General features: G+C 39.4%; 1 protein-coding gene across 3 annotated transcripts in view; it reads left to right on the top strand.

Moving 5' to 3' along the window:
* RNF212B (ring finger protein 212B) overlaps positions 1-24993 on the top strand; it is a 47189-nt gene that overhangs the window by 21793 nt on the left and 403 nt on the right. For all 3 annotated transcript variants that reach the window (XM_058540936.1, XM_058540935.1, XM_058540937.1), the window contains 10 exons: positions 11101-11216; positions 12468-12528; positions 13237-13265; positions 14307-14353; positions 14573-14615; positions 14781-14841; positions 15238-15286; positions 22268-22307; positions 22600-22700; positions 23396-23457. In XM_058540936.1, coding sequence (XP_058396919.1) covers positions 11101-11216; positions 12468-12528; positions 13237-13265; positions 14307-14353; positions 14573-14615; positions 14781-14841; positions 15238-15286; positions 22268-22307; positions 22600-22700; positions 23396-23457 — 609 coding nt within the window. The remainder of the gene's footprint in view (positions 1-11100; positions 11217-12467; positions 12529-13236; positions 13266-14306; positions 14354-14572; positions 14616-14780; positions 14842-15237; positions 15287-22267; positions 22308-22599; positions 22701-23395; positions 23458-24993) is intronic.

Genomic DNA, 24993 nt, shown 5'->3' with positions numbered 1-24993 from the left:
TTAACTGCTGTGCCACCGGGCCAGCCCCTCTCCTGCTGTTCTAACTTCTCATTCTTAAGAGAGTGTCCCTTTCCTAAACATGAAGATGATCCTTAGTCATTTTCTGGCTGAAGACAGTAGATTTAATTTTTCTTTGGTGTCTCACCCCTCAATCCTAACTCTGGAGATAGAGGAAAGGGAATTAAGGCTTTGGCTGCATCCTGCTTTTAGCTGCTTGGGTTAGCCATCATATTTGAGATACTATTTAACATTATGGGGAGATAAAATCCAGCTGAGACTCGAGAAATGTAAACAAGGTCACATGAACAAGAGAAAGAGCAGACCTTTGGTTAATAACTAAACCCAGGGTTAGTTAATGATCAGTAGAGAAATTATATGCAGTCTGAATCTTAACCTGCCTAATCATGGGACCAATTACACATGGTCAAATAATCAAGATAAAATAAATGGAAAGGGTCAGTTAATCATCACTAAGTGAAGGGCCAGTTTGGTGAAGTCAGCAATGTCTGAAAATGTGTTTTCCTAATCTGTGGAGTTGAATAACTGATCTAATACCTAAATTGCCTCATTCAGGCTTCTGCTCAAATTTTCCTTCCTCAGTCAGACCTTCACTGACTCTCATATCTCAGATAGTAGCCCCAACACTCTCTACTTCTTACCTTGCTTTATTTCTCATCATAGCTCTTATCTCTAGCATTATATAATACATTTGTTTATTGTCTGAATGCTGCACTGGAATGTAAGCTCCATGAAGGCAGAGATTTGATGGGTTTTGTTTACTGCTGTATACCTAGCTCTTCGAATAGTTCTTAATATGTAGTGGACATTCAAAAAGTTGTTGAATGAATGAATGGAATGTTGTTCTAAATATCCATTTGTGTTTTAATCATCCCCAATGTTTGTAATGACCTGACAGGGGCATTTTTGTGCTGTACTACTCTGTGGCCAACAGTTGGTCAAACTGCCCGTTGTGAATTCTTCTTTTTTTCCCCTCCCCAAAGCCCCAGTACATAGTTGTATATCTTAGTTGTAGGTCCTTCTAGTTCTTCTATGTGGGACACCGCCTCAGCATGGCTTGATGAGCTGTGAGTAGGTCCGTGCCCAGGATCCAAACTGGCAAATCCCGGGCCGCCAAAGCAGAACATGGGAAGTTAACTGCTATGCCACTGGGCTGTCTCCCTGTTGTGAATTCTTAACTCACCACTAGATAAAACTATCTAAGTATTTTTGGGGATTGGAGAGCCTCCTATGAACCTGTTTAGCTTTCTTCTATTTCTAGGTCATAGACTGCACCCTTATCCACAGCTAGCCATCTTTCAAATGCATGCTGATAATTGTTCCTTCTTTGGTAAAGCCTTCCCTGATTCCTGTAGGCAGATTTTTGCTCTGTCCTTTGTACTCTTATCCCACCTTGCTCTTAACTCTGCGGAAGTACTTAACTCTGCAAAAGTGTTTTAATTTATTTGTTCATATGTCTGTTCCTCTCACTAAACTGTGAGCTTTTCAAAGGCAGGTGTCATGTTTGTATTGCCCAATGCCTAACTAGGTACCTGGCACAAATTAGGTGCATAAGAAGTGTTTAAGTGAATGAATTCACATTAAGGCTGGGAGGAAGGAAGGGAGGAACGATTCAAGGTAAAGTCAAAGAGAGAGGCTTGATCATATAGGGACTTGTAGGCCATGGTAAGGAATTTATATTTTCTTCTAACTGCAGTGGAACGCCATTGAAGGATTTTAAGCAAGGAAATGGCGTTATCCAATATATAATTTTAAAAGAGACTGGCTGCTGAATGGAGAATGGACCATAGAGACGTTGAGAGTAGAAGCAGGAAAACCAGTTAGGATGCCATAGGAGAAGTCTGAGCAAGACTGCTTGGGCTAAAGTGGTGGCAATAGAAATGGAGAAGGATAGTTAAATTTGAGATGTGTTTTCTAGGAAGAACTAGTAGAACTATTGTTGATTTGGATGTGGAAGATGAGAAAAAGAGAGGAGTCAAGGTAGACATCTGGGTTTTCATCTTGAACAGCTGAGTGGGATGACTGTACCCTTTAGCAAGACTGAGAGGACCATTTTGAGGGAAAATACCATTTTGGAAATATTAGGTTATAGATGCTTATTAGAAATCCAGGAGGAGAATTCATAGAGGCAGATAAATTTACCATTCCGGAGCTCAGGACATAGGTCAAGGATGGACATATAAGTATGAAACTCATCAGCATATAGATAATTTCTAAAGCCTTGGGGCTGGATGAGATCACCCAGGAAAGAGTCCCTTCAATATCTAGTGATTAGGTAGAGGAGGAGAGGTTAGCAAAGAACAGCAGTGAGAGGTGAAAACAAGGAGGATGTGGTGTCACAGAAACCAAAAAAGGAAAATGTTTCAAGAAGGAAGAAATAATCAGCTGGGTCAAATACTGTTGGAGAGATGAAGATGAGGGCAAAGGAAGGTCAACTGGATTTGGCAACATGAAGATTGTTGGTGACCCTTGCAAGAGTATGTTGAGTAGGGTCTTGAGAAAGAGAACCACTGTGGAGTACATTGATGGGTGTGTGTCTACACTCAGTGTACTTCACCTCCCAAGCCTTTCCTCAGCTGTCTGCAGTCTGGCCTCAGACTATCTCACTGAAACTGTTCTTGCTAAGGATATCAACAGCCTCCTTGTTATCAAATCCAATGGATACTTTTTTTTTTTGTTCTTATTTTACTTGATTTCTCGGCAGCATTTGAGGCTCACTCGCTCCTTCAAATATTCTGTCTTTGGCTACTGTAACCAACTTCTCTTTCCTTTTTGTGTTCCTCTTCTGTCCATCTCTTAAATGGTTATATTTCTCAGAATTCTATCCTGGATACTTTCCTTACTTTTTATATTCTTCATGGATAATCTCATCCACTCCCATGCTTCAGTTATCATCAGCATATGAATGATTTCCAAATCTACCATATCCAGTAGAGATCTCAGCTTAAATGTCACCTCAGAGGAGTCTTCTCTGACCACTATATCTAAATTGGGTCTCCCCCTTTATTCTCTGTCATAGCAACCTTTTTGTTTCCTTAATAGCAGTTGGGTAATTTGCAATTTATTTTGGTGTTACTACGTGTTCCATAGATTGTAAGCTCCATAGAGGCAGGGACCAACTTTGTTTTGTTCATTGTTGTATCCACTACAATGATCACAGTTTTGCTATATAGGAGGCACTCAATACATTTTTGCTGAATGAATGAACGCTCCTTCTCTCCCTCTCTCTCTTGCTCCCTTCAGAGCCATATATTCATTTGCTGACTTGATATCTTCACTAATTCAACATGTCCCAAACTGAACTCATTATTCTTTTTTTTTTATAGAAATGCTTCCTTTTTTTTTTTCTTATAATTTTATTTATTTACTTTTCCCCCAAAGCCCCAGTAGATAGTTGTATGTCATAGCTGCACATCCTCCTAGTTGCTGTACGTGGGATGCGATCTCAGCATGGCCAGATAAGCGGTGCGTCGGTGCGCACCCAGGATCCGAACCTGGGCCGCCAGCAGCGGAGCACGAGCACTTAACTGCTAAGCCACGGGGCCGGCCCCTGAACTCATTATTCTTAACACCCCTCCACCCTGCGCATCCTCCACATTCACACAGTGAAACGGGCTACTCTTCCTGTTTCTATTGTGGTAAATGATAATCGCCATCCACATAATGACCAAACCAAACATCTAGGAGTCATTCTCGATGTCTTCTTCTCTTTGCATATCCAATCCGTTATTAGATCATGCTAGTTCTGTCTCTCTAAAATACTTAAATCTCTCTACTTTATCTCCAGCCTCCTAGTTCAGTCCACGATAGTTTCCCATATGGGTTACTGCAGTAGCTTCCTAGCAGATCTTTTGACCTCCAGTCTTTCCTTTTCCTATCAGTTCTCTGTATTAAAGCCAGAAAATCATTCTAAATATAAGTATGATCATGTTATTTCCCTTTTTAAAGCCATTCACTACAACCACTGCTCTGAGGATAAAGTCCAACCCCTTAATATGGCCCATAAGGCCAAACATGCTTTGGTCCCTGCTTATCTCTTCAGTCTCATCTTTTATCCCCACCTCCGCCCAGCTATAATACAGATAGACTGAATCTATTTTAATTATTTGTATAAATAATTTTCTCTGTTGCTTCTGGGGCTTTGTACATGCTGTTCTATCTGTCTGGAACATTTTTATCCCCAAACATATACATGGATATAACATGTGTAATACCATATTGCTGTATTATAGTTTTCTGTTTGCTTGTCTGCATCCTCCCATGAGGAGAGGGATAGTATCAATCTTATTCATCTTATATATCAGCTCCTGACACAGTACCAGGAACATACTAGGATTCAATAAATACTTTTTAAAAGAATAAATGGAATAACCTTCCCCATTGAGCTTTCCTTAATGTATATCAAATATGGTAAAGCGATAATACTGGGAAAACTACTGGAGTAGAAATTCTAAGACTAAATCTGCCTGCTAGCTTGTAACTTAATTTCTTTGAACCGTTTATACACCCTCACATGTAATGGGAAATAATAATACTCATCATAGTTCTTATAAAGATCCAATGAGATATGTTTATCAAAGCATTCTGAAAGCTGGAAAGTACTCTATTAGTTTAAAGAATAATATGGAAAACTCATAGTAGATTATGAAACGTCACAAACCTACAGGAAAATAATTAATGACCCCCTAAGTAAAAAGAAGTTTGTATTTTTTAAATTGTTTTCACAGGGAAGTATAAAATATCCTGTCTACTTTTTATTTTATTTTATTTTTTGTGAGGAAGATCAGCCCTGGACTAACATCCGTGCCCATCTTCCTCCACTTTATATGGGACGCCACCACAGCATGGCTTTTCAAGCAGTGCGTCGGTGCGCGCCTGGGATCTGAACCGGCGAACCCCGGGCCACCACAGTGAAGCGCGCGCACCCAATCGCTTGTGCCACCGGGCCGGCCCCCTGTCTACTTTTTAAGTAACAGCTTTACTGACATATACTTTACATACCAAATTCACCCCTTTAACGTATGCAATTCAGTGGTTTTTAGTATATTCACATAATTGGCGGTCACTACTACCTAATTTTAGAACATTTTTATCACTCCAAAAAGAAACCCTTGTACCCATTAGCAGGCACTTCCCAAATCCTCTCCACCCTCCCTAGCCCTGGGCAATCACTAATTTACTTGCTGTCCCTATAGGTTTGCCTATTCTAGATATTTCATAAATATGGAATCATACAATGTGTCGTCTTTTGTGACTGACTGCTTTCACTAAGCATAATATTTTCAAGGTTCATCTACATTGTAGCCTGTATTAGGACTTCATTAGTACTTTGTTCCTTTTTATGACCAAATAATATTCCATTATACAGATGGATATATGTTTCATGTATCCATTCATCAGTTGAGGGACATTTGGATTGTTTCCACTTTTTGGCTATTATGAATTATGTTGCTATGAACATTTGTGTAAAAGTTTATGTGTGGACATATATTTTCATTTATCTTGGATATGTAAGTAGGAGTTGAATTACTGGGTCCAATGGTGACTCTATATTTAACGTTTTGAGGAATTGCCGGACTGTTTTCCCAAGTGCCTGCACCATTTGACATTCTTACCTGCAGTGTATGAGGGTTTTGATTTCTCCACATCCTCACCAACACTTGTTTTTATCTGTCTTTTTGATTGTAACAATCCTAGTGGGTGTGAAGTGGTATCTCATGGTTTTGATTTGTGTTTCTCTGACAAGTAATGATGTTGAGCATCTTTTCATATGCTTATTAGCTGTTTATATATCTTCTTTAAAGTACTGTCTATTCGGATTCTTTGCCCATTTTTAAATTGGATTATCTTTTTATTATTAGTTGTAAGAGTTTTTTTATATATTCTAGGCACAAGTCCCTTACCAGATATATTATTTGCAAGCATTTTCTTCCATTCTGTTGGGCCCATCCACTTTAAAATTAAGAACAAGTAACATAAATGTCCATTAAATAAATATAAATAGGAAGAACAGACAGGATAGGAAATCAAATAGAATAGGAAATAGAGAGGAGAGTCTGAAAGAAAAAGAGGGGAAAAGATATAGATTCATAAAGAAAGACAAATTCAGAGAAGAAGATACAAATGGATATAAAGAGAAAGACTTCCATAAATTTAGTGTTGGGATTGACAGACTTTTTCTTAAAGAGCCAGTAAAGATTTTAGGCTCTGCAGGCCGTACAGTCTCTGTTGCAGTTGCTCGGCTCTGCTGTTGTAACACAGAAGCAGCCATAGGCAGTATGTAAACAAATGGGCATGACTGTATTCCAGTACAACTTTATTTACAAAAACAGGCAGCTGGCCCTGGTCAGTAGTTTGCTGACTTTGAAGTCATATGTTTTGCTAACATATATATAAATAACTGCCATATATACCATTTGAATAAAATCAGGTCAAGACCTGACCTCATCAATAGACCAGACCAGTTCTCTATCCCTCACTTGAATTAAAAAATTGAACAACTGAGGTAATCAGAGATGCCTTTGAAGAAAGGTTTTGTTTAGTCGAAGATTATTTTATCTGAAAAGAAAAATCTAATCTGACGTTATTTAGGACTTCTGAAACAGTGTAGTTGAGTTCTTTATCACTACTGAGCAGGCTGAGGAACCTTAAGCCAGTGTGAGAGGTAGTATTGCTTTGATCACAAACCGTGCAACCAAAAACTTAATGCACCTCCTGGTGGGCTGCTGGGCCTCTCTCATTCAGAGTGGGTACCTCTGACATCTTAACAGTCCTCCAATTGCCTTTCATAAGGAAGAATTTTTAGGGTTCTTTTTTGCTCAAATCTATTCCCTCTGAGCACCATAATAATCCATTTCAATTACAAATCTAAACATGTAACTGCTTTTTCAGAACCCGTTGGTGGCTTCTCATCACCTAAGTTTCAGACTCTTCTGAGTGACACTTAGTTCCCTTAACGATCTGGTTCCTCCCTCTCCAATCTCATCCACAACTACCACCTCACATCTTATGTACCAACATAAGTTCTTAGGTAGGTTATTTATTACCTAATCTGTAAGATAGATTTAGTTCTTTGCAGTGCTTTTATACACCATATAATTTCATACCTCTGTGCCTGGAATGCCTGACTTCCATACTCTGAAGACTGACTAGTTACCTCTTAATCATTATTTCTGTACTTTTTACATACTTCTGTTCTGCTTATCACCTTGTATTTTATTTATTGGTTCACATGTTTGGATGTCTATTCTACTATATGTTGAAGAGCTGCTAAGGGACAAGAACCCATACTGTTCATCTTAGCATTTCCAGTTCCATGTATCCATCACCTTGTTTCACCAATTATCAGCTCATGGCCAATCATCCTTCATCTATACCTTCTGCCACCCCATTTAGATTATTTTGAAGCCCAAACCAGATAGTATATCATTCTGATCTGTAAATATTTCAGAGTGTATCTCTAAAAGATGGGTACTCTCTTCTTAGATCCATGTCATCCTAAAATAATAATTCCCTAATATTATCAAATAATCAGCATTATCAAATAGTCAGCATTCACATTTCCCCAGTTGTCTCATAATTATTTTAAAACTATGTTTGTATTGGGTTTCAATAAGTTCTATATAGTTCAGTTAGTTGTTATGGCTCTTAAATTTCTTTTAAACTATAAGTTTCCTTTCATTTCTTTTTTTGTTGTTGTTGAAGAAGATGGTCTTTTGTCCTAGAGAGTTGTTCACAGTGTGGATTTTGTTCATTGTATCCCCATGGAGTCATTTAATATGCTCGTCTATGCTCTGTATTTCCTATAAGTTAATAGTTAGAGTTAGGCTTAATCAGAATCATTTGATTAGGGACATGGGAGGAAAGATGACTTTATAGCAGTGTTGTGTTCCACCAAGAAGTAGGTAATGGTGTCCTGTCGGTTGTTTTGTGTGATGGTAGCCATTGATGAACTTTACATAGATCCGTTAATTCACTAGGAGTTACAAAATGCTGATATTTTAATTCTGTCATTCCTTTCTCATTTTTTTAGCTGGACTACTTCTATAAAGAGAAATTTTCTATTCTCAATGGTATGATTACCTTGAGATAAAATTCAAAAATACTAAGACCTTTAGATATTATGGAATGAGGGAGTCAGTTTCACAAAAGATAGATAAGGCAAACTAATAGGGGTTTTTTTGTTGGTTTTTTTTTTGCTGAGGAAGGTTAGCCCTGAGCTAACATCTGTTCCCAGTCTTCCTGTTTTTTTCGCTTGAGAAAGATTAGCCGTGATCTAACATCTGTGCCAATCTTCCTCTGTTTTATATGTGGGTCCCTGCTATAGCATGACTGACGAGTGGTATAGGTCCATGCCCCAGATCCAAACCCAGGAACCTGGGCCGCTGAAGCAGAGTGCGCCGAACTTAACCACTAGGCCATGGGGCCAGCCCCAAACTAATAGGTTTTGAGTGCCGAATGGAGATAGTGAACTTACCAATACCTTTAAAGTAAATTTGTAAAACTTAGCAACTCCTTTACAAATGTTCAAAACATTAAAATGGCATAAGAATATAAATCTTCAACTAAGAAAAACTCTGACGTTTAAAAATAAGAATTAGGAAAGCCATTCGTTAGTACAAAAGAAACAATCGGTCAAGCTAATATTCATTTTCAAAGAATGTATTACTTTTTTTGAAGAAGAAGATCAGCCCTGAGCTAACATCCGTGCTAATCCTCCTCTTTTTGCTGAGAAAGACCAGCTCTGAGCTAACATCTATTGCCAATCCTCCTCCTTTTTTTTTTTTTGTTCCCCGAAGCCCCAGTAGATAGTTGTATGTCATAGTTGCACATCGTTCTAGTTGCTGGATGTGGGACGCGGCCTCAGCATAGCCGGAGAAGCAGTGCGTCGGTGCGCTCCCGGGATCCGAACCTGGGCCGCCAGTAGCGGAGCACACGCACTTAACCGCTAAGCCACGGGGCCGGCCCTGTATTACTTTTATAAACAAACAAAACCTTTTTAAAAAATAAGGCAGTAAAATGTGCACCCCACATTGGACCAAAATATCATATGTCTTGTCGTAATAAACTACTGAGCTTCCATTACGGTGCCTCTCTCAGGATCTTTCAGTGGTTTCTCCCTTACTTTCTCCAACCTCTTGCCATTAACTAGACTAATTCAGAACTGAAGTTTTAAAATACTCTCTTCAGTAAATAAAATAAAAATTATGTTCCATGTGATCAATTCCAAAATGACTGATAATCCGGAGCATGAAGATCATGATACCCTTACCTGATATGGAGGTACAGGAAAGGCATCTAGGTCTAGAAACAGGTAGTTTCTTACATTGTTCCAATAAAATAAATAACACTTTGCGTTATCCAGACAGTGTTTAGTGTTATCAGTAGGACTACTTTTATTATTATCTGCTCTGTGTGATTATATTAACAAAATAATCCCAACTTTAAAAAAAAAAGTGAGCAAAATTTGTCCTTCTTTAGGAAAAAGAAAGAAGCCAACGTTTTTATGAGAATGAAGGATTTGAATGAGACAAAATAATGAGTTTACGAACAATGAGATTTTTTAAATACTGAGATTCATTGCTAAGTTAGGTTTTAGAATCTTCTTTGGTAGATATATTTGAAAGAGGCTAAACATTGATACCCTAGCATTGGACAAAACCACTTGTTTCTCTCCTCTAACATTTGTTGCTGGTGATTGTTTCTTGGATTGGTCTTTCTTCTTCATGGAATGGTCAGGTCTGAGATTTGGGTTTGAGTTCTTTTGGGTCAGTAGGCAAAGTAGGCCTGCTTAGGCTTAGGCAAAAGGCCCTCCAGGACTCCAGTCTGGCTTCCTGGAGTTCTACAGTGGGGTCTGTTCCTGTGCACGTATGACCCTTGGTGGGAGAACCTCTCCCTCAAAGGGAGAACTGGTCTCTGGCAGGATTTGGGTTTTCTTGGCCCAGCCTGATACTAACTTAATTTCACCACAGACTGATCCCAAGAGTAGGTGAGGATGTTTGGGATACTGTCTCTTGGCTGTATATTACATCTATCTGTAATATCTATTGCTCCCCAACACCCCCACCATTTTAGGTAACTCTCGTGATTCTGAGTGACTTTTTTTTTTTTTTTGCTTCTGCACTGTTCAAATTTCCTAAAATGAACATGTTTTATTTTTATTGAAAACAACAACTTTTTAAAAAAATAAAGTTGACTACAATGAATTCTTACTTATCTAGAACTCGTTTAGTTTGCTTTTGAGTAGAAAGGAAAGAAGCTAGAGACTATATATATTTAACTGTATAAACTGTTAAATACAATTCTGTAGTAAGGTGGAAAAAGCAACTTGCAAATTAGGTGAGAGTGAAAAGTTTATGACAAAAGTACCAACATCTAGGAAAGGACCTTAGACAAAAGGTTTATAGTCTGAGTAGGAAGGAAGCAGATGAGACATAAATACTGCTGTGTATTCAAAAATAGAGCCTGACAAAGCCAAAACACTTTCTAAATATTAACTTTCGATCGGATTCAGTAATCCCATGGTAGGCACATCTGTCTATCAAATGATAAAGTAAAGCAAAAGATAAAATTATTTGTCCGTGCCCAGAAATAAAATTCAGGAACAGGTAATCTCCTTCTGTGCCTCTTCGCCCATTATTGTAGCAGTGTAAACAGCCTGCAAGTGTCTCTGTGTGCATTTCTTAGGAAAAGTAAATAGGTTACAGGGCTCTGTATTAGCTAGGAGTGTGGAAGCTGAGTCCAAACTAATGGTAGACAAGTTAGATCAGAACCAATTCTAAGCTTGAAAAAGTGTTTTGGGTGTTACTCTTTTTGCTCAAGGTGAAAGATTATATTTTTAAAGGCCTGTTCTACGATGTCAGAGCATTCTCATTAAGATGTTAGGAAGCCATTGTCCTGGAAATGAAGTTTTGGCTTTCCCCAGTGCTGACTCCTCTAGTTCTGAGGAGTCATGAACTGGGCCAGATGCTCCAGAAGAAAATGATCAGTAATAAAATATGACTTGGGATTTCCCTTTGTTGCCAGAAGTAAAGGGAAAGGAGTTATGGGGGTGTATGTCAAAGGCCTGTTTTTCCCTAGTAGGTGTGGAGTTTCCAGAAGAAACAAACAGATCTCCTCATCGCCTTTTATAAGCATAGAATTACAAAGTTAGAAGCAGCCGTGCAGGAGGCGCAACAAACAGTGACGAGCCAGGACAAGTAAGTGACAAATCAAATCACTAGAGAGCTTTTTTCCTTTCAGAGAAGCTGTAGCCCTTATTTCCTTATGGTGCAAAGCCTGAAAATTGCTCCATGTGTATTTATGGTTTTTTGGGCAAGTCAGGTACAGAGTTTTTGGTCCCCTCAATCTCCATTTTATTTTTCTCTTTCTTTCCTCAAAGGGGCCCTCCTCACTTTATAGCTTTCCTCTTTGACTTCCCCCGTAAAAAACTGCTTCATCAGAGAAATCAGACATGGCCTTTTCACAGTGATAAAGACGAGAGAGAGCATTTATTTATTTTTCATTTATTTATTTTTTTGTGAGGAAGATCAGCCCTGAGCTAACATCCATGCCAATCCTCCTCTTTTTTTGCTGAGGAAGACCAGCCCTGGGCTAACATCTGTGCCCATCTTCCTCCACTTTATATGGGACGCTGCCACAGCATGGCCTGACAAGCTGTGGGTGGGTGCACGCCCTGGATCCGAACCCCAGCTGCCAGCAGCAGAGCGCGCGCACTTAACCGCTGTGCCATGCAGCCAGCCCGAGACGGGAAAGAGCATTTAAAATGTTACCTCAGGGCCGGCCCCGTGGTTTAGCGGTTGAGTGCACACGCTCTGCTACTGGCGGCCCAGGTTGGGATCCCAGGCATGCACCGACACACCGCTTGTCCGGCCATGCTGAGGTGGCATCCCACATCCAGCAATTAGAAGGAGTGCAACTATGACATACAACCATCTACTGGGGCCTTGGGGAAAAAAAGGGAAAAAAAAAAAGGAGGAGGATTGGCAATAGATGTTAGCTCGGGGCCAGTCTTCCTCAGCAAAAAGAGGAGGATTGGCATGGATGTTAGCTCAGGGCTGATCTTCCTCACAAAAAAATAAATAAATAAAAAAACAAAATAAAATGTTACCTCAAGGAGGGTGTGTTTTGGAAATCTTAAACTAAAAGATGAGATTCTTGATGGAAATTTTCAGACATCAGCAGGCCAAGGGTGTGTGTGGAGAGGAAATGGAATTCTGTGTAAAGTCCTCTGAAATCATGCCACGTGGATCCTTATTTTTTCCACCTGATTCTTCTCACTGTGTAAATCCTGCCGTGGTCTCTAGTGAATCACTAGATCTCTGACAGAAATACCATCTATAGTGGCAGGCATCTCTCCGTAAGCATTAACTGGGTGTCGATAATAATAAAAATCAGGTTTTTTAATCCCCCTAACGTGCTGGAGCTGATTGTTTCCATCTTTTGCCTAGAGAGCTATCAGTCTTAAGGAAGGAGAATGGAGAACTGAAGAAATATCTAGCCATCTTAAAGGTGAACAAAGTAGATTTTCCTTACTATTATTTTCTCCCCTACTTTTCCCATCTATCTAGCTGACTACAGAATAGTGTTTCCTAAGCTTTTTCACATCATGGCACATATAACTGATAATATTTGTACAACAAGCACACCATAGTAAATGGACGAGGCCACAGAAAACCTTGGAGGGCTCAAAAGATCAATATTGAGCACACTGGTAACCCATTCTCGAACCTCAGTGAGTCACAACCTACCATTTGGGAAGCTCTCTTATGGAAGAGACATCTGTTGTAACTTAAAATTTCTCTTCAAGAATCCCGAGACACCTCAGGACCCTTCCTCTCCTCAAACTCTATTTCCTAGACATTTCTCTCTTCCTAAGAATGTTCTTTGTGTATGTAATGTTACTATTGATCCTACTCCTGTATCTATTCTAGCACATTGTAATCCTGTCATTTTCCTTTCTCTCCCATAGGCTCTCGATATTTCCCCATATATATCAGTCTACAGGATTCCCAATGTGTTTTTATGAAGAAGAACTAAAATTTTAATCCCCCAAAGCTAATAATTTCCTAAGGAGACACTGCTGCTATTTTTCCTCTTACTAGGAATCTTAGCAACCACAGCTAGAGGACATTGCAGCTTAGTTATCTCACAAGGAAGATCCATTGATTAGGACCCTTGAGCTGCAGCTTCCTTCACTCCTGTTTTTTTCACCTACAGGAATCTCCAAGTTGGTACCAAGGAAGCAGGTCAGTTTTATCAGGCCCTGTACTGGCCCTCTTTGAAAATTTCCGTTCTTTCTTGACTCTTGGCTGTAACTCCGGAGTGGGCTCTGAGGTGGAGGAAATGGTTAATGAATTTATCTTTCACTTCTCCAAGAAAGAGTTACTCGCTTAAAAGTGCTGAAGTAAAATCTTGAATGTAAGCTTACCCTTGACCGTCACCTTATAAAATCCTACTCCTCCTTCAAAATTCAACTCATATGTCATTTCCTCTGTCAAGACTCCATTAGACAAGAGTTAGATGTTCTATTATTCATTTATTCAGTAAATATTCATTAAGTGCCTACTGTTTATCAGGTACTGTGTTAGGTGCTGGGTGTACATCACCAGTTATTCTAATTGGTAATGTCTGTTCTCTATCAGTTGTTAAATGTTTTTAGTATCAGCCCTGTACTGGTGGATTAAAAAAGACATGGCCCCTGCACTCACAGAAGTTATAGTCTAGTGTTCTTTCATACTTCTGTACTTCTGATATGTACTCATTATAACACTTAAGCATTGCTTTATTTATTTATATTTTTGTCTTTCCCACTAGCCTGTGAGGCTCTCAGAGATAGGAACCATTTTCCAGTTATCTTTGTAATCACAGGATCTAGGATGTATGAGCACTAAATAAATGCTTGTTGGATAGATAGATGAGGGATGGAGGAAGTGAGGGAATGGTGGATGTGAGAATGGATGGACAGATGGATAGATATATGTAAAGTTGAGACAACTTGGTGAGGCACTGAGGGAAGGAAGAAAGGAGGACTTAGAAACTTCTCCTGTTACAGGCAATAGAGAAGTGGAGAAGGTTTCACTTAGGGAGTTGGAGAGCCAAGGAGTCTCATGGAATCTTTCCCTCCATATTTTGGGGTGACACCTATACTGTATGATAGTAAGCAATTTGTGCTCAGAGAGGAAGCTGTTATTTCTAAAAACAATGATCTGATTTATCCTCTAAGGTAGCACTTAACTTCTACTTATAGATTTTAGAGCTGCCTCTTTCTTTTTTTTTTTTCCTTGCAGGTCAACCACACCTCGACCAGTGGGCATTACTTCCCCATCACAGTCAGGTACAGAACATTTTTTGCCCAAATATCTGTGTGAGATGAATAAATATCCGTTTCCCATATGGAAGATGGTTTCCTTGGAGACTGTAATGTGATTTTCGTAATCTTATGTATGATATAAAAAGATCATACAACCAGATACCCACTTGCAACCGATTGGCTCGGCAAGGCGGAGCACACCATTGATGGCAACTTTCCCTTCTGCACTTGATTCTTTTTCAGTTACTCCACGACCCAGTTCTCAGCATAGCAGCCAAGTGGTCAGGTGAGTTGAGAGCCTACACAGCAACATTAAAACTGTTGGTAATAGTTAGAAGATGAAAGAAATACCTAGATGTGGCTGAGATAGGGACTGAGGAGACTTTAGGTCTATGTAAAAGTTTAACACCAGGTTTGTTTGTTTGTTTCCTTTTTGTCTCACCTTATACAGTCGGTCCTCCTCAGTGGAGTCTATCCCTTACAGAGTGCCTGGCTTTAGTAGCTTGGGACAAGTAAGTCATATTTACCTTCTCTTTCCAGATTGAGATTTCTAATGCTGAATGAAAGCAAAGATTTAAGGCAAGAATATTAAACTTATATTGATTTTGGCATAAGTTATCTGATGCTGTGCTTGGACTCTCTTTTCTTTTGGCAATGCAGACCTGATGTTAGAGGCTGACACAGAGAATGAATAGGGGTGAAAATGGTGGAAGTGTTCAAGGACTAAGTTAACAGTGTCCATCATGTTTCTTTTGGAAGTGGTAAAGTGTGGATCCTTCTTGGATTAGCATACCCACTCTGGAGAACTAAATGTGCTTCAATGTGTAGATGTAGAAAAAGAGCAAGGAATATGGAAGCCAGGAAATTGGGATATATTTATTAATTGATGTTTATTATTTGTCCCTCAGGGAGCCAGAGGCTTGCAGGGAAGAAGCACTCCCAGAGACTATTATACCGGTGAGAGGGGGGGAAAAAAGATGTCAGAAACCAACATATTCTGTGCAGATAGCAGCAGAATTTCTGGTTTTCTATAATATAGAGTCACATGTCACTTAACAACGGGGATATGTTGTGAGAAGCGTCTCTAGGCAATTTTGTCGTTGTGCGAACATCCTAGAGTGCACTTACACAAACCTAGATGGTATAGCCTACTCCACACCTAGGCCATATGGTACTAATCTTGTGGGACCACCGTAGGATATGCAGTCCCTTGTTGACCAAAACGTCATTACATGATGCATGACTGTAATGCCATTTTACTTAATTTTTTTCCAGACAGTGATTCCAGGTATCCAGACATATATTACTGCTTTTCAAATAATGATATTTATGTTCTCAAACTGATAAAGGGAAAATAAAAATTTGAGCGATAGAAAGTCATTGAAAACCTATGGTCAGCAAATGGAGGATAAAATTTTTGAGTAAAATAATTGACTTGGATTTTTAAAATTGCCACAAGATGGCAGTAGAAGTTAGGCTTAAAAGGAAAATTAGATGCTGATTCTGTTAGCCTGAAGGCTATCTGGCTTCTTCACTGTGTATTAAATATAAAAATATTCCAGAAAAGAAATATTTTGGTTCCACTCACTTAATTTCTTCTTTCTTCTTATGAGACTGATGCGCTGCCTACTGTGCTAAGAAGGCACTCTTGTTTCTTTCTTCTTAGAACTGTTACTGTTATTACTGTTTTCAAGAGCATTAGCCATTCTGTAGCGAATACTTATCAGAGAGGACTTCCCTTTCCTCTGTGCTGCAGTGTATAACTGTGAAGGAACTATGGTGGAGGGGAAAGAGCAGCCAGAAGGCCCGGGTTTGAGTCCTGGCTCTGCCATTTAATGGCAGATCCCTCAATTTGTTTTTCTTTTTTTTTTTATCGAGGTGACATTGGTTTATAACATTACATAAATTTCAGGTGTGCATCATTATATTTCAACTTCTGTATAGACTACATCATGTTCACCACCCAAAGTCTAGTTGTCATCCGTCACCGTACATATGTGCCCCTTTACGCCTTTTGCCCTCCCTCCACCCCCGTCCCCTCTGGTAACCACCAATCTATTCAGCTTATATATTTGTTTGTTTGTTGCTTGTTTATCTGCCACATGAGTGAAATCATATGGTATTTGTCTTTCTCTGTCTGATTTATTTCCTTAGCATAATACCCTCAAGGTGCATCCATGTTGTCACAAATGGCAAGATTTCATCTTTTTTATGGCTGAGTAGTATTCCATGGCATATGTATACCACATCTTTACTCATTCATCCATTGATGGGCACTTAGGTTGTCTCCATATCTTGGCTATTGTGAATATTGCTGTGATGAACATAGGGGTGCATGTATCTTTTCGAATTAGGGTTTTTGTGTTCTTTGGATAAATACCCAGAAGTAGAATAGCTGGATCATCTGGTATTTCTATTTTTAATTTTTTGAGGAATCTCCAGACTGTTTTCCATGGCTGCACCAATTTACATTCCCACCAGCAGTGTATGAGGGCTCTGTTTTCTCCACATCCTCTCCAACATTTGTTATTTCTTGTCTTTTTAATAATAGCCATTCTTACGGGTGTGAGGAGATATCTCATTGGGGTTTTGATTTGTGTTTCCCTAATAATTAGTGATCTTGCCATCTTTTCTTTCTTTTTTTTTTTGTGAGGAAGATCAGCTCTGAGCTAACATCCATGCCAATCCTCCTCTTTTTTTTTTTTTTGTTGCTGAGGAAGACTGGCCCTAGGCTAACATCTGTGCCCATCTTCCTCTACTTTATATGGGACGCTGCCACAGCATGGCCTGACAAGCGGTGCATCGGTGCAAGCCCAGGATCCGAACCTGGGCCGCCAGCAGCAGAGCACGTGCACTTAACCACTACGCCATGGGGCTGGCCCCGACATCTTTTCATATGCCTATTGGCCATCTGTATATCTTCTTTGGAAAAAACGTCTGTTCAGATCCTCTGCCCATTTTTTTTTTCCCCCTGATAAAGATTCACCCTGAGCTAACATCTGTTGCCAATCCTCCTCTTCTTTTTTTTTTTTGCTTGAGGAAGATTAGCCCTGAACTAACATCTATGCCAGTCTTCCCCTACTTTATTTGTGGGTCGCCAGCACAGCATAGCTGACGAATGGTGTAGGTCCGCGCCTGGGATCTGAACCTGCGAACCTGGGCCGCTGAAGAGGAGCACGCCAAACTTACCCACTATGCCACGGGGCTGGCCCCTCCTCTGCCCATTTTTTAATCAGGTTGTTTGTTTGTTTGTAGTTGAGTTGTATGAGTTCTTTATATATTTTGGATATTAACCCCTTATCAGATATATGATTTGCAAGTATCTTCTCCCAATTGTTAGGTTGTCTTTTCATTTTGTTGATGGTTTCCTTTGCTGTGCAGAAGCTTTTTAGTTTGATGTAGTCCCATTTGTTTATTTTTCCCACAAGAGTCAGTTTTGAAGTTTGCAAATCTCTTTCTAGATAACCATTTTTGAAATTCACCAAATAGTCTCCCTCCAATTCTTTCATATCCACACCTTTGAAAAATGTAGATGTTCTAGCCAGTTTATTTCTGTCAGGTTAGTAGTAATATTCCCTCTTTCATTCTTGATTTTAGCTATTTGAGGCTTCCTTCTTTTTTGCTTGGACAGCCTGGCTAAAGACTAGTCAGTCTTGTTGATCATTTCACAGAACCAGCTTTTGGTTTTGTTGATTTTCTCTATTGTTTTTCTATTCTCCATTTTATTTATTTCTCCTCTAATCTTTATTTCTTTCCTTCTGCTTGACTTAAGATCTGCTTTTTTAATATAGATATTTACAGTTATAAATTTTGCTCTAAGCACTGCTTTCACTGCGTCCTATAAGGTTTAGTATGTTGTATTTTTGTTTTCATTCATCTCAAAGTATTTTATAACTTCTCTTGTGATTTTTTTCTTTGACCCATTGGTTATTTAGCAGTTTGTTGTTTAATATCTGCATATTTGTGAATTTCTCAAACTTCCTCCTGTTCTGATTTTTAATTTGACTTCCTTGTGGTTGGAAAAAATACTTTGTATGATTTAGATCCTTTTAAATTAATGACCTAACAGATGGTCTGTCCTGGGGAATGTTCCATGTACACTTGAGAAGAATGTGTATTCTGCTGTTGTTGGGTGAAGTTCCTATAGATGTCTGTTAGATTTGGTTGGTGTGTAGTGTTGTTCAAATCTTCTGTTTCCTTGCTGATCTTCTGTCTAGTTGTTCTATTCATTATTGAAAGGGGGGTATTGATGTCTCCAACTATTATTGTTGAATTATCTTTCTCTTCAATTCTGTCAGTTTTTGCTTCATGTATTGTAGGACTCTGTTATTAGGTACATATGTATTTATAAGTATTACATATTCCTGATGGGTTGCCCCTGTTATCATTTTGACCTTTGATTCTAGTAACAATTTTGTCTTCAAGTGCTTTTGTCTGATATTAGCCACTCCAGCTCTCTTTTGTTTACTGTTTGCATGGAATATCTTTTTCCATCCTTTTACTTTCAACTTATATGTGTCTTTGAATTTATTTATTTTATTTTTTTAATAATTTTATTTATTGATGTTTTTCCCCCAAAGCCCCAGTAGATAGTTGTATGTCATAGCTGCACATCCTTCTAGTTGCTGTATGTGGGATGCGGCCTCAGCATGGCCGGAGAAGTGGTGCGTCGGTGCACGCCCGGGATCCGAACCCGGGCCACCAGCAGCGGAGCGTGCGCAGTTAACCACTAAGCCACGGGGCCGGCCCTGTCTTTGAATTTAAAGTGAGTCTTTTGTAGATAGTGTATAGTTGGATCTTTTTGTTCTCCATCCTGCCAGTTTCTCCCTTTTAGTTGGAATGTTTAATCCATTTACATTTGATATAATTACTGATACGGAAAAAGACTTCTGCTATTTTGCTATTTGTTTTCTATGTCTTGTGTCTGTTTTGTTCCTTACTTCCTCCATTACTGCCTTCTTTTATATTAAGTAGATGTTTTCTAGTGTACCATTTTAGTTCCCTTGTTGGTTTTCTTTACTATATTTTTGAGTGATTTTCTCAGGGATTATAATTAACATCATAATTTATGACAATTTAGTTCAGATTAATACCAAACAATTTGAACAGTATACAAAACCTTTGCTCCTATATAGTTTGCTTCCATTCTATCCCCACTCCATTGTACTGTTATCATATAAATTACATCTTTATAAATTGTGTACTCATCAACACAAATTTATAATTATTGTTTTATGCAGTTTTCTTTTAAATCAGATAGGAGAAAAAAGTTACAAACAAAAATACACCTATATTTTTATATTTACCTATGTAATTACTTTTACATAAAGAAATAGTTTAGTATTTCTTAATGTAGCTTTGAGTTACTGTCCAGTGTCCTTTCATTTAAGCCTGAAAGACTCCCTTTGGTTTTTCTTATAAGGCAGGTTTGATAGTGATGAATTCTCTCAATTTTTGTTTGTCTGGGAATGTCTTAATTTCTCCTGTATTTTTGAAGGATAGTTTTGCTGGATTTAAAATTTTTGGTTGACAATCTTGCTTTCAACATTTTGAATATGTTATCCCCTGTGTTGTGGCTTCTGTGGTTTCTGAGGAGAAATCAGTGCTAATTTTATTGAGGTTCCCTTGCATGGATGAGTGGCCTCTCTCTTGCTGCTTTCAAGGTTCCTTTTTGTTAGGCATTTTTTGTATTTTTTAATTTTTTTTTAGGAAGATTGGCCCTGAGCTAACATCTGTGCCAATCTTCCTCTTTTTTTTTCCTCCCCAAAGCCTCAGTACATAGTAGTATATCCTAGCTGTACATCCTTCTAGTTCTTCTATGTGGGACGCCACCTCAGCATGGCTTGATGAGGGGTGAGTAGGTCCGCATCCAGGATCTGAACCAGCGAACCCTGGACTGCCAAAGCGGAGCGTGCAAACCTAACTGCTATGCCACTGGGCCAGCCCTCAAGGTTCTTTTTTTTGTCTTCATCTTTCAACAGTTTATGATGCATCTAGGTGTGGATCTCTTTGAGTTTATCCTGTTTGGAGGTTGTTGAGCTTCTTGGATACATAGATTAATGTTTTTCATCTAATTTGGGAAGTTGTCAGCCATTATTTCTTCAAATATTCTTTCTGCCCCTGTTCCTCTCTTTTCTCCTTTTGGAACTCCCATCATGTATATGTTGGCATGCTTGATGGTGTTCCACCAAGGTCTCTGAGGCTCTATTCATTTTCCTTCATTCTTTTTTTTTTTCCTCTGTCTCACAATGGGTAATCTCAATTGATGTATCTTCAGATTTGCTGATTCTTTCTTCTGCCTGCTCATATCTGCTGATGAGCCCCTCTAGTGAAGTTTTCATTTTAGTTATTGTACTTTTCAATTCCAGAATTTCTATTTGGTTCTTTTTAATATAATTTTTCTTTATTAGTATTCTCTATTTGTTGAGACACCATTCTCATACTTTCCTTTAGTGCTTTAGACATGGTTTCCTTTAGTTATTTGAACATGTTTAAAATAGCTGATTTAAAGTGTTTATCTAGAAAGTCCAATGTCTGGGTGTCCTCAAAGACAGTTTCTATTGATTGCTTTTTTCCTTTATGGGTGATACTTTCTTGTTTCTTTGCATGCCTTATAATTTTTTGTTGAAAACTGGACATTTAAAATAATATAATGTGGCAACTCTAGGATTAGATTCTTCCTCCTCCCCAGGGTTTGTTGTTGCTGTTCATTGTTGTTGTTTAGTGACTTTTTAAAACTAATTCTGTAAAATCCATATTCTTTGTCATGTATGGCCGCTGAAGTCTCTATTTGGTTAGCTTCATGGTCAGCTAATGATTGGACAAAGATTTCCTTAAACACCTGGAGCCAGTAAGTCTCTCCATCTTTGCTGAGGGACTCTCTGTGTGTGTTGGGGTGCACTTTCAACACTCAGCCAGGCAGTTGATAACTGTGCCTTAGCCTTCACTTCTTGCTTATATGACCTCAAAGTAAGCCCCAGATGAGAGCTTAAGTCCTTTTCAGGTCTTTCCTGAGCATGCACACAATTCTGCACATGCACGTGGCTAGATTTCCCAAAATCTGTTGTTGCTTTCCAAAGTCCTCACGCACAGCTCATTCCCCAGCTTTTCCTTTTATGCTTTTTGGTTAGCCTATTGTTTACCCCATTGATATTCACCTCCCCAGGCAGCCTAAACAGGTGTCTCTAATTGTTTGCCACAAACACTCCTGGGGAAAAGGCTTTTCACACTTGGTGAACTCTAAGCTCCAAGTCCTGGTGAGTTTGGGCTCCAAGTCAGGTCAAATAAATGCAGCCTTGCAAGTGGAGTCTCCAGTGAACCACTCGACAGGTCTATGATGACAATTCTTTGGGAATGAGGCTTTGAAAGCCTTGGTTTTCAAGGCTACCATGGAGCTGAAGGAGAAATGGGAATAGGGCAAGTTAAAATGCCATAGAGCTTGCTGTCCTTACTCACATTCAGCTATTTTTCTGGACATTCCTCAGATTGCTGCAAGCTCTTTGTTAATTTCCAGAGTTCTGAAAAAGTTGATTCTGACAATTTTGGCAGTTTTCTCATTCCTTTTATGGAGAGAATTTTTGTAGGTCCTTACTCCACCATTTTTGCTGATGTCACTCCTTGCCAATTTAATGACCCTTTGCCTTTAGCCATTCTTTCTGGCAACCTCCATCTTAGAGGGGAAACCAAGGCACAGATACATTAGGGCACATCAAGGCAGTGATGGATCCTGGCCCACAAACTCATGAAAGGGAGAGGAAAGCTCCTGTATGAGACACAGCTAGGTGACTTGTGAGCTTTTTCACTTGCCATTAGCCCCTAAGCCTAACATATGTTACTGAAAACGTTTGATCTCCCGTTCCTTTGCCCTGGCCCCCAGTATACGTGAATCTCTTCTCCAGTTCATGGATTATCTCAAAAGCTCATTTTTATGCTTTGCAGAAACCCCTTCACCAGCTTCCACTCACAGCCTATCTTACAGGTGAGTACCACTATGCTTCCTTTCACTTGGGATCTGTTCACACTGATACTCTGCCAGCAGCCCTGGGGTTACTGCTCGGCTGGCCTGTACCACTGAGGTTTATAATCTACCATGTAAACAAAAGAGAAGGTTAAATAGGACTATCTAATATATGTCTGAATTACTTAATTTTATTCTCAGTTGCAAGCAGGGGATTTATTCTTCTCTGGTCTAAATGTATAGGCTCTTCCTTTACATATACTTTTTACCTTTACCCTTTCTCTTCTGCTGATGCTTTTATTTCCCTTCTTAGACCTTCATCTGCCTCCTCTGGACAAGGGCTCTTTCCTTTCAGACCATCCCTAAATGGTGGGGATTCACGCCACACAAGAGTCCTCACCCCCAACAATTCAGGTAAGTTAAATAACATTCCCAAAGGAGTGGAGCTTCAACCATTGACATATATTCTAAAATGAAGATTTTCAGGGTGAAAAGAAGTTGAGATTTGCCCTCCCCCGCCCACACCCCACAAGAGCATTGTCTCCAGTTTGACTCCTTAATGTTCTTTAAGAGTTATCCCATCTCCTTCACAGTGAAGGGAGGCTTTGGGCTTTGCCTAAATAGCGCTCATCCTGTCACCAGTCTAGTCCTGCTATTTAGGCAGAAGGTTGCCTGAAGAATTAAAAATTAAACTGGCTTTTTTTTGGGGGGGGGGATTCCTATGTTTGAACATTGCTGGGAGCTCAGTTCTGAATGAGAATGATAAAACCAGTATCCTTTTTTCTCTCCATCTTTTCAGAAAAGTACCTCTGTTACCAGTCCTCTTGATAAGGGGCTGTCATCTTCCATAGCTCACCAAAATCTTTATATTGTCTCTACATCTTTCTACTCAAAGTTAAACTCAAATCTCAGACCTCTCTGTCAGCACCCCATCCTCACAGGAAAAGAATGGACTTTATAACCCACTTCTTAAATTGCTTAGCCAACAGTCTTTTCCCTCTGAGTACTGTGCTGCAGATTGGGAACTACCCATTTACCCAGATCCATAAGTAACACTGCCAAGGAACTGCCCAAGGAAGTTATCTTTCACCATCCACTCTATCCTTCAGGTCAGAGGGAGATGAGAACCACACCAGAGAGCCTTTCTGGTTTCCAGCTACCAGTCCTGCAGGTGAGCCCTGGCTAGTCTAAGTTGTCTGTGCATGAAAAGCTCCCACAGTTGGGCCTCTCCACACTAAATGCCTCATTCTGGCCTCTTGTTAAGGTTAGAATGTAACCAGTGGAGAATGACATGGGTATCAAGTGTGGTAACCATATGTTCATAATTTTCCAGAATGGTCTTAGTTTCAAAGATTCTGTCCTGTCAGATTAGCTTCCTGGTTTGGGGTTTAAAAATTAGATCACATAGTAATCAAAGGCTTTAAACTGAGAGGTCTTGGCCATTGGGAACTAAGTTTCTGGACACAACTGACATTCCCAGAAGTTCCACAAAAAAATGTTTTCCATGGAATATATCTCTGGGGTGGAGGTACTGCTTGAACTAGGGAAAACCACATTTGCTTCTCCAGAGATAGCTAGAATGTTTCGTAAATTTATGTGACTATGATTCTGATCCAGGCAACAAGAGGAAAAGGGCATGGGAATGAGAAGAGAGGTTTGTAAGAAGCTCTATTAAATGAAAAGTCCAGTCTTGCCTTTTAAATTAATTTTTATGGCTGGGCTTTTGAGGATATGTAGGCCCTTTTCCAAGCCAAGCTCCTGGTGACCCCAGGGACGTACTAAAGTATGTAAATATTTTGCTTTCATATTCCAAAATGCCCTTTATTTTCATCAGCAAGAAATTAGAGTCTGGGGCTGGCCTGGTGGCGCAAGCGGTTAAGTGCGTGTGCTCTGCTGCGGCGGGGCAGCCCGGGGTTCGCCGGTTCGGATCCCAGGCGTGCGCCAATGCACCGCTTGGCAAGCCATGCCGTGGTGGCATCCCATATAAAGTAGAGGAGGGTGTGCCTGGATGTTAGCCCAGGGCCAGTCTTCCTCAGCAAAAAATAAATAAATAAATAAATAAATAAATGAAATCAACTTCCCTTTAAAAAAAAAAAAGGAAATTAGGGTCTAAGCCCTAAGAGACAACACTGGGGAAATAACACCCTTCTCTCAGATCCTCACAAATGGAGAGATTAACCTGCAAAGGAGACGAGACTTCTCTAGTGGAGAAGGGCAGTGAGAGTAGAAATGAAAGAAAATTGGCCATGAGTTATTTGTTGAAGTTGGGTGATAGATACATGTGAGTTTATTATAATACTCTACTTTTGTATTTTTTGAAAATTCCCATAATAAAGTTAAAAAAAAAAGAGTTATTAAAGAAAATGCCACCTCCCAAGAGGCATAAGAATTCTGCCTCCCTGGTAGTCATCTCTGGGCATGGTAGTCATATGTTTCAGATCTCCCAAAAGAGTTTGTTTCAAATATTCTGCCATACTATCACCGTAAAACACTGAAATGTTCCAGAGAGTTTCAAAAGTAGCAACAAAGCCTTTGTCACACTAGGTGTATCAAATCTGAGTTTGGAAAAGTTAGTTATCATGCAATGGAGAAAACGATGGGGAACTAACAGCGATGGTTTACTGTCCCAATAAACTTCATATAATGGCTTAAGAGGGCCTTACTTGCCCTTTTTGTTATAAACACCCATATCTGCCTTCCTGTCGTC

Source organism: Diceros bicornis, chromosome 5 (assembly GCF_020826845.1).
Source record: "Diceros bicornis minor isolate mBicDic1 chromosome 5, mDicBic1.mat.cur, whole genome shotgun sequence".
Classification (NCBI taxonomy): domain Eukaryota; kingdom Metazoa; phylum Chordata; class Mammalia; order Perissodactyla; family Rhinocerotidae; genus Diceros; species Diceros bicornis.
This window is presented reverse-complemented; position numbering and strand designations above follow the sequence as displayed.